At 45.6% G+C, this 9,795-nt stretch overlaps 1 protein-coding gene across 5 annotated transcripts in view; it reads right to left on the bottom strand.

Annotated features, from left to right (window-relative positions):
• Nucleotides 1–286: 286 nt before the first annotated feature.
• LOC142576308 (carboxypeptidase Q-like) overlaps nucleotides 287–9,795 on the bottom strand; it is a 63,672-nt gene continuing 54,163 nt past the window's right edge. For all 5 annotated transcript variants that reach the window (XM_075686382.1, XM_075686381.1, XM_075686380.1 and 2 more), the window contains 3 exons: nucleotides 7,342–7,591; nucleotides 1,824–1,927; nucleotides 287–1,486 (listed from right to left, as the gene is read on the bottom strand). In XM_075686382.1, the coding sequence (XP_075542497.1) occupies nucleotides 914–1,486; nucleotides 1,824–1,927; nucleotides 7,342–7,591 (927 nt within the window). In that variant the 3' untranslated portion in view covers nucleotides 287–913. The remainder of the gene's footprint in view (nucleotides 1,487–1,823; nucleotides 1,928–7,341; nucleotides 7,592–9,795) is intronic.

Here is a 9,795-nt window from a genome sequence, read left to right as displayed (position 1 = left end):
GTAATACTTTATGCAGCGGCTGGATGTCTTAGTCACCAGGTGATCTTCCGTATGTTGGAATTATGCTTTATAGGCCTACTAGTTTCAGTACGGTAAAAAAACAAAATACGATATAGCGGCAGAACACAGCATCGGGAATGATTTCCTGATACCGTTTACGTTTTCGAGTGAATTGAGCGTTACCATAGAGGTCATATAGAGGGTGAGGTTATACGTAAAATTGTATGGTATGGTATGGAGAACTTTATTTGGTCCTGAAGGTCAACGTAAAATTGTGGAATAAATTGTGGAATAAATTTATTCAGGATGTATACAAGGCACAATATTTGTGAGACCAAGAACTTTCATGCAGCTGACCGCTTCTAGACTTATCGTTATTTCATTCACGTTAATATGATGTACGCAACATTAGGTTTGACTAGTCAGTGCCGTAGCCAAGGCGATGCGGAGCCTTAAAATCTGGTCCGGTGACTTGCGAAAGCAGAACGTCCGCAAGTGTTTCTTCTAGATGACTCGGCAATAAGCATATTTCGGTGTAACCGCCTTATGATGCACAACTTTGCATTTTTTAAGCAGCAGCGATGTAGAACTCAACAGGCAGATATCATTGCTCAAGGACCATTGAACACATGTAAAAGAATTCTGGAAGGTGATTGCTGATGTCTCTGACTTACAGAGAGAGAGAGAGAGAAAAAGTTCCATTTGTTTACCACTTCCACACCGTCTGTGACGTCTTTGTGATAGGTGGAAATCTAACTGCAAAAGCAAGCACAGTCCATTTACTGAAGTCAAGGGTTTGACGAAAACTCCTCCATTTACTGTGGAAATTGATTGAAAACATCGCATAATGTGACGACTGATGAGTTCAACAAAGTGCCTTATATGTATCATGTAACCAATGATTGCCAGGTCTTCACCGCGGGAGCCGCACGCTCAGGTCCGCAAAAATGTACGAAGCGGCCGCCCATAGGGCAGTGCAGAGGTCCAGTTCGTGGCGGTCCAGCACGCTCATCGTGTCCGCTTCGGTGTGGTGGAAGTAGAAGTACTTCTCATTCGCCGTGCTCAGCGACGCGCCGGGAACGCCCTCTTTGATCCAGGACGAAAGGTCTGGAGCCGAGGCGCCGAGCGTGAGGCGCGTCGCGTTGATGGGAGCGAATAGGCGAAGCACTTCGGCCACGATACAACGAGCAAGCTCGTTGGAGCCGGAATAGGAGAGGCCCAGGGGACGGAACGTTCCCGAGTCCGATTCCATGACGAGGTTCATGAGGTGTTGCTCGCGCGAGAAGTGGCGGCGGAAGTATTCCATCGCTCCGGCCGTCTGCAACTCCTCTCCCGTCCAAAGGACGCAGCGCAACGTGCGGCGAGGCTTGAGGCCCAGCCTTCGCAGGACAGCCAGAGCCCGCCACGAGATGAAGGCGCCCGCGCCGTCGTCCATGGCACCTTGACCGACGTCCCAGGAGTCTAAGTGACCGGATAGCAGAACAACCTGCAAGTTACACGAGAATCGTACAGGCAATGTTCAATATTTCGTACGTTCCACTTGTGCGAGTCAGTACAAGTAAGTAGCCGTGCGATTGAGGAATTAGTTCTTGCAATCTGTCAAAATTGTATACACGACTCTGAAAGTGTAGCGGTAGGTAGCGGGCTTAACAAAAATAAGTTACGTCAGTTTTGTTTAAATGTAGTGTGCGATTTTCTTTTGAACAAAGAGAACGGATTCAGTCTTACCAAATGTGCGACCCAAAAACAGGAACGAATGAGGAAATGGCGTATATGCGTCACGAGCGTTACGAGTGACCGAACAAGCGGTTGGTGCACGTTACCTCCTCCGGTATGCTGTCGCCGCGAATTTCCGCAATAGTGTTTCGAGAGCTTGCAGGCGGCAGCGACTTGGCTCCCATCACCAGCTTCACGACGGGCTCGCTCCCTAAGAAAAAAATAATAAGTAGGCCAAATGAGCGTGTATTATTAGCACGCGAATGTCAGTACAGGAGAAGGAACTCTAGCGCTAGAGATGTGAGGGCTAAAAAAAAACAGAAAGCATTTGTAAAAACTCCTTATTTCCAGAATAACTTCTTTTTCGTCGAGTTGGGGCTCGCTTAACACAATCTTAGTAGAGCAAGAAACTCGAAAATAAAGGATAACAGTGACAGGAATGAGCAGCAAGGAAAACCGAGAGTTACGAGCGCTTTTGCTCCGTCTCAAGGCATAAAAAGCGTCCGAAAAGAAAGCGTCAGTGCTCTGAATTGATCGCAGAAAAGGTGCTATAAGTAATGGTGGCGTTTTGACTTATTGATAGTTCGTACTGCAAGTCGAAATATACTTAAAGAAAGCAGAAAAGTGTGACACGAAAAGTTTGTGCTATTACTTCAGCACTCCTTTCCCTAGTATAAAGTGTTTCAGCACTTTCCCTACATCTAAAGCGTCCACGCTTCTGACCTAGTTGTTACAATTGTGGGTTGCGCAATTCACCACGTGACAAAACAAAATCGGCGCGCAATAAGAAATAGTAAAGTTACAGAAGGTGTGCCGAGAGTGCAGACAGTCTCGCCTCTCTAATAAAGTAAGAGTGCGAAGCTTTCACGGAGAGCCAGAAAAGAATCACGAAAGCTGTGATAAATTTCGGAGCGAATAAAGGAAGTAAGCTATTTGTCGTAGAACGTTCATATTGTGCCGATACATTTATAAACACGTCTTTGCGTGCAACCTAGCCTGCTGTAATTTTTACATCCCCATGAAAAATAAACAGGTTAGGATACTTTTCCAGTGTGTCGAAATTTCCTGGAAGAAGACCTAGCTCTTTTTTTGTCTTTCTCAGGCTTTGAGATTTGCGAAAATTTGACATGACTATACATCACAGATATTATCACTTTTCAAATTAATTCCTAAATAAATATCCAGACGGAAACTTGTAATTTTTCGACCGTTTGGGTATTGCCAAAAGATTCCCGTAGAGCAGCTACGGCTATCACTGCAGTGACACTGATGTTAAATACAAATACAAGCAAAATCCGAGTAGGTCTCCGCTCCTGATCAGCGAGATTAGTGTAGGTGAAGAACAACATGAAAGCCGTAAAAAATTATGCAGATCCCACGCACTGTGGGAATCGATGTAAGCGAAGCTTTCTGAACTGTTTGCTTTGGGTGACGATAATTAGTGGTGATGTTGACGGCGAATCTTAAATTTTTTGAACATTTTGTCTAACACAAGAGTGGTGAGTTGATATCAAACGTTTACCTTGCATGCACCACTGCTGTTTGTCGGCGTAGTACACAAAACACAAAGGGAGAGGTATTTCCTTGAGGCGTTGTTGTGCGCCATATTTCGTAACCTCTGAGAGGGTTGAGCATTGTCATTGCCTCACATAGCATATCACATCGTGGCACAAGCATTAAACTTTAAATGGATTATGGGGCTGTGCGTGCCAAAACGACAATCAGATTATGAGACAGGCCGACTTAATTTTAGCACAGTGGTGTTATTTAACGTGTCCCTAAATCAAAGTGCGCAAGTGTTTTTTATTTCGCCTCCGTCGAAATGCGGCTGCCTCGGTCAAGTCCGCGACCTCGAGCACTGCCATAGTCGCATAGGTATCGCGGCGGGCACAGAAGTGTTGATTTGACATGCGATTGCTTCCGTTGTGTCGCCTAGACCCTGTGGTGTCCTTTAATCAACGCGGCTCTGCTTCTGCCCGCCCTGCGTAAATTGTCCGCTATACATATTTCATAGTTTTATTTTTCAGAAATAGCAGAAAGGCACGTTACTGTGCCTTGAACTGAACTTTATCTAGCGTTTCCTTGCCTTCTCACGTTGCCATTTCCCTATCCCCCCCCCCCACACACACACACTCTTCTTGTATTTGTATGGGAACTGCGAGTGAAAAGTTCCAAGGCTGTTATTCACTCTTTTCGCGACTTCGTTGGTTCTACCCATTCTCTGCGCCCTCTCCCCTTCCAGTCTTCCGTTGTATGTAGCTTCCCTCTGGACTTACACGCTGGTAGATATGTAACTGCTCTCGGGGGCTCACGGATAACTACAGCTGTCAAGAGGCTAAATGGCGACAACCCGTGAGCTCCAGAGGGCATTGTGCACATTCGAAGTGGTGCGGTCCAAGCGAATTCTTCGCGTCTCTTTTCTTCTCTGCCACGCTCCTTGAATGTATATACACATTCTGGACCAGCCCCGACGCCGTGTACCGAATAGCAGCAGCCACAGCAGCAGAAGCAGCAGCACAGGAATGTTGAAGGAAAAGATTAAGAAAGCTTCGCTTTACTATAGTTCCCGCGGTGTCTCACTGCTGCCATATAGGGGGAACGAAAGCAGTAAAAGCGCCACTGTTGAGTACTTCTTATGCTCCAGCCGTACTAAGGGCATTGTGTGCCTTTTGACCATTGAACATAAATTGTAAAAAGCGAGAAAGCCAGGTTCTTATATCATAGCTTTATAGGACGCGAGAATTATGGTGTTTACGGATGCCAGACTGGAAGGATTACTTTCGCACAATTTTATAACTTTTCTTTTCCCGCACCGTTCAAGGCGGGCCGATTCCCGTGATAAGTTCAGCACTGCTCGGGCCGCTGATGAAGTGCGAAAATGGCATTACAATACAATCGCAATTATTCTGGTAGAGGAGGCATAGTACGCATATATTTGAACATATATGTCCCTTGAGATTTCGCAGCGACTCCATTAAAATTGGTACACATAATTTTGGAGGCAATTGCCCACCTGCACATTGCGCATTCAGCATAAGAAGAGGATGATATGTGGAGTTTTACACCGCAAGGGCGAATCATGGCTGAAGCGCGCCAATAAGTACAGGAGAACGTCCCGGAGCTGCACAACAAGCGAATGGATGAATTCTGGGCTTTTACGTGCCAAAACCAGTATTTGATCGTTAGGCGGGCCATATTGGGGCACTCCAGATTAATTTTGACCATCAGGGAATTTTTAACGTGACCCCAATGCACGGGACACGAGCATTATTGCATTTCGCCCGCATTTAAATGTGGCTGCCGTTACCGGGATTTGATCCCTCAACCTTGTACTTAGCAGCGCAACACCATAGTCGCTAAGCCACCGTGGCGGGTTACAAAATTCATCATGCATATCAGTGGGCTAAGGAAAATCAGTTTTGGCTGAGGCCATTACACAAAGGGAGCTACGGCGAAACCGCGCAACAGTTCACAGCTGTGAATAAGAAACTGGTGCGGGCATTGCAAAAGTGGTGCTCTGCATAATAGTGTGTGGCATTTTTTGTAGTTGTAACGCATTCATTTGGTCGCTACTTTTATCTTGTGGTGATAACAGTGCACGAAATGCCGGCGACAGCATCAAACACGGCCTTTGCCATGGCTCACGCTACATGTACCAAGTGGGAAAAAATCCTGCAGAACCCATCTTGCGATGACTGTCTTCATTAATGCGATTGACATTCAAGCAATGTTGTGACACAGAGTATTGCTGAAGATATATTTAATTAGGAACTGCATGGGACAATCTGTAATTTCTTTTCTTTCGGCTATATGCAACTTGCAATTAAGTCCAGGATCTGCGCATTTCGCTTTGACACTTGATCGCCAAGGTCAGGCAGGACCGTGACAGCATGACGACGGGGAGGGACAAGGATGGAATGACATCGACGGAACTACCAAAGCATTACGACATCGACGCGACGACAGTAGGATGGCGATTCTGAAATTATGACGAAGATGTAATGATGGCATCGGGACGACGACAGCACGAAAATAATGGGATCGCGACGAGTGTATGACGAAGATGGCGTGACAACGACTGTTTCAGGATAAGGGGGCCACAACGATGGTAAGACGAAAAGAAAATCAGATGATATATATATATATATATATATATATATATATATATATATATATATATGCGTGTGTGTGTATTTGTTCATGTCGTGGTCTTGATTCCGCCCAGCACCGGATAAATTTTACAGAACTTTTTTTTGTCCCTGAAGAGTTGAATATAAGCAATGGCACTTATACACTAACCCAAGTTGGGGTCTAAAGGGTTCATTGAAGAGCAGAACATATCCAGTGACTCATCTTCAACAACCCTAGTAGGCGAGAAAGAGATTCATTGAAGAGCGACAAATACCGAGCGGCAGATACTCAGTGACCCAAGTTTGTCCGACGGTTAGTTTCGAAGCCTGCTCCACCTGCAGGAGAGCCCAATGCCCTAGCACCTAAATCATGTACTACTGAATGACCCAAGGTGGCGGGTAAACAATTGAGACCCAGCCCGACAGAAACACAGCCCCTCAAATCTGCGCGAGGTTTCCAAAGAATTTCCATCGCAATAAAATTATAAGAAGCCAGCAAACACAGACATCAAGGACAACATAGGGAAAATTACGCATGCTGAATAAATGAAATAAAGAAACAATAAATTAATGGAAATGAAAGTGGATGAAAAGGCAACTTGCCGCTGGTAGGGAACGATCCCACAACCTTCGCATATCGCGTGCGATGCTCTGCCAATTGAGCTACCGCGGCGCCGTTTCCCCCGTACACTTTCTTGGGTATTCATGTTTTCTAGTAGAACTCTGGCAGTATTAACTAGCGCCCCCACTCACAGACCTTGGCGGCGGACGTGAAACCTCCTTTCTGCCGCTGGCAGTCCCACAACCTTCGCATTTCGCGAAGGTTGTGGGACTTATTCCGACTCATTGTGGGAAGGTTGTGAGTTGTGGGACTTATTTTGCGATTTATGATATGACTAATAAAAAACGGGCCCCTCGGTTAGCTGCCTTTCTTCTCGTTCATCGCAATAAAAGTGAGATAAATCATCCTTCCGACAGCATAAATGCGCTGACATACAGGAATATCCAGTATCGCCGTAAATACCTCAAAAATGTGTCGTGAAAAATGTGACGCTTTTCACGCAAGGTATTTTCACGAAATATACCGTGCTAACGCACATTCTTGTAGAGCCTTGCATACTAAATTGTGCAAGAGCTTGCTCTTACACATAGGTCCAGATTACTGCAAGAGTTGGCAACTTTTCGTTTACGTTTCAGGGTTCTTCGCGAAGGTAAATGTCCACGAGCAACGTGTTATATGGGCATACAACGCTCCCGGCGGGAGTTTACGAGGGGTGTAGCTTTTCTTTACTCTACGCAATCGTTATCGTTCATATTATCAACTTTTATTTGATAATCTTGGTGTCGCTTAATCCATACACCGAGACGCTGCGCATGACGCCGTCAGTGAGTCAATGATACGTCGGCTCGTAATTTTTTGTCTTTGCACTCGATCATTAATCACCTCGTTTTTCCTACTATATGTATGTCACTCTGTATTTATGTAGCTTCTTACCTCGTTCTTGCAGTCGAGCCAGAAGTTCGGCGTCCTCGACGGTGATAGATGCAGTCGGTATCCTGGTGACGTTTTCGTCGTACTTCATGTAACCCGTGTGCGGGCTGTTGATCGACATGGGCGTCAAGGAGCGGACGAGTGCGGCCACGGCGCCTGCCTTCGCCGCTGCCGAAGCTCCCTGAACGCGGTACTTGAGTGTCTTTCCGTAGGTGACGAACTCCTGGTTGAACACCACTATTTTGCCCTTTGCCTGCAGCGAGAATGCGGAATATTACAAATGCACGTGAGTTAGGTATCGCACATTCGTGATCACCGTCAAAGTCTGCGATTGCCTGAGCTGAATTCATTTAAAGTTAAGCGAGGTGATTTAAAACCGTCGTTGGCGATATATCATAATCAAATAAGAAATCGTTTCACAGTTTGTGAATGTCCAAAATAGTAGTGCCGCCGGTGAGCGGCTGCAAGGTAACAAATGTGATTATAAAATGACGTTATTTCGACAGCTGTAGAAGGGCCGTACGGAGAGGCCCGACAAAAGTGAAAAAGAAGCGACGAAAAACAAAGAGTAATGAGATGAACTGCCTGGTTGGCTACTCTACACTAGGGGAGAAAGGAATGGGTACGAAAGATGAGGAGAAAAGAAGAAGAGGTGAAGAGAATTGGTCGGCAAAAGCCCGAGGAAAGCAAATGACAGCCACCATCAAGCTTTTTACTCCGTCATGGTTGTTTTAGATAGAACACCAGCGCTTTTAGAGCAACGCGAACTGACGTCGATTGTGACTAGGGTTGAAGAATCCTATTTTGTGTAAGAAGTGGTTGTCAAGATCGTCGAGCGTCGTGCCGGCCGCTTTTTCTGTGCGTTAAGATGAAGACAATCACAAAGGACCAAAATCTTCTCTTTGCACGCGCAATGTTCCCATTTGACACTTCGGTGCATTGCGATGAGGAAGGCTTATGTATTAGTGAATGCTATTCCGAGCAGTCAACGACAAACCATTGTTACGTCACGTTATGGTCAGCCTTGCGGAAGGTGCAGCTTTAGATCGATAATCTAGGCTATCGCGCACGCACCTTAATGTTGAGAAATCCATGAAAAGCTGGAAGATAGCCAACGCTGCCGAAATAAAAGCACCTACAGAACTTCCACAAAGGTAAAGCTAAATAATGTTGGCATGGTCGCACATGTGTGGCGTTGCTAACTTCTTATGGACTTTCTTTTCACTTTTTTTAACAACGCCTTGTTTTGTTAGCACGTCTTCTTTATTTTGTATCTTGTCTTTGTACCATGTATTATTCAATATTTAAACAGAAAAGGTTTCTAAACGATGCACCTTGTGGTTCCCGCTAGCAGTCACGGAAACATGGAAAACAAATGACAGGAATACAATTGCAAAATACATTTCCCTGACTGGCCTAACACTCTATTTTTTTACTCAGGTATTAATCTACTATAATACCTAGGCGGATCTCACTTTCTGTATTATGTAAATAACCGTAAATTTCATTTTCACCCTGCAACGCGAGATTTTCTGGAAGCTCGAAATAATCCTTCGGATATTACGCATGTATGACCTTGACTGTGAAGACTTTAATAAGTTGCATGTATTCTCTTGACTTCTACTTCTCCATAGCTTACATTTGTCGATTTGGAGTTAAGAATGGTAACTTCGAAGTGTTCGTTCCGGAGTGTGCCTATCGGCTGCGAATGAATTGACGTCATGCGTGTGGTGTTCTTAAAGGTACCTCGCAACATTCTTTTGGACCGCCTCCTGTAACACTGGGAAGCGCTTATTATAGACTGCTGAGATGAAGACAAAAAAGAATGTTAAATAAGGAGCAAGGGAACTGAAATTATTCGTCTTCAAAGTTCAAAATCCGAGCAGGTGACCAATGGAAACCTTAACTTTCGCATTTCACTCTCCCAGCCACCTTGCTCGTTGCCTCCAGTTACTGTACGCCTCTTATGCGGACATGCCAGAAATCTCGCCTCATGGTGGCCTTTGCAAAGCTCTCTGTTCATCGGTGTTGCTACCGTGGCTACAGCGACGAACGTGTGCCGCACTATACCAAGTTAGCAGATACTCAATTGCCTGTGGTGTACTGTCGACTGATTGCAGATCTTGTCCCAATCGCATCTCGTCGTGTGAGCCCGCATGCCTGCAGAGAGTAGCAACATGTCGACACTCTTGCAGTTACCAATGTCAGTGCATGGGCGCTATGGGGCGTTTTTGGGCTAGAGATGGTTGTCGACATTTTAATCGGGAAGAGTGAGAACTTCCTCCCTGGACCGTGGAGTCCAAAGAGACGCCCTGTAGCGCTTGCAATAATTATGCGCGCCGGGGTTCACGCGCAATTAATACAGGCCAGAGGGAATTATAGCGATGCCCAGAGTCTTCTCATTGAAAAGGTCCACGATGCAAACCAGAGTTACAGAGTAGGGTCATGCATCCAATC

Source organism: Dermacentor variabilis, chromosome 3, assembly GCF_050947875.1.
Source record: "Dermacentor variabilis isolate Ectoservices chromosome 3, ASM5094787v1, whole genome shotgun sequence".
NCBI lineage: Eukaryota > Metazoa > Arthropoda > Arachnida > Ixodida > Ixodidae > Dermacentor > Dermacentor variabilis.
This window is presented reverse-complemented; position numbering and strand designations above follow the sequence as displayed.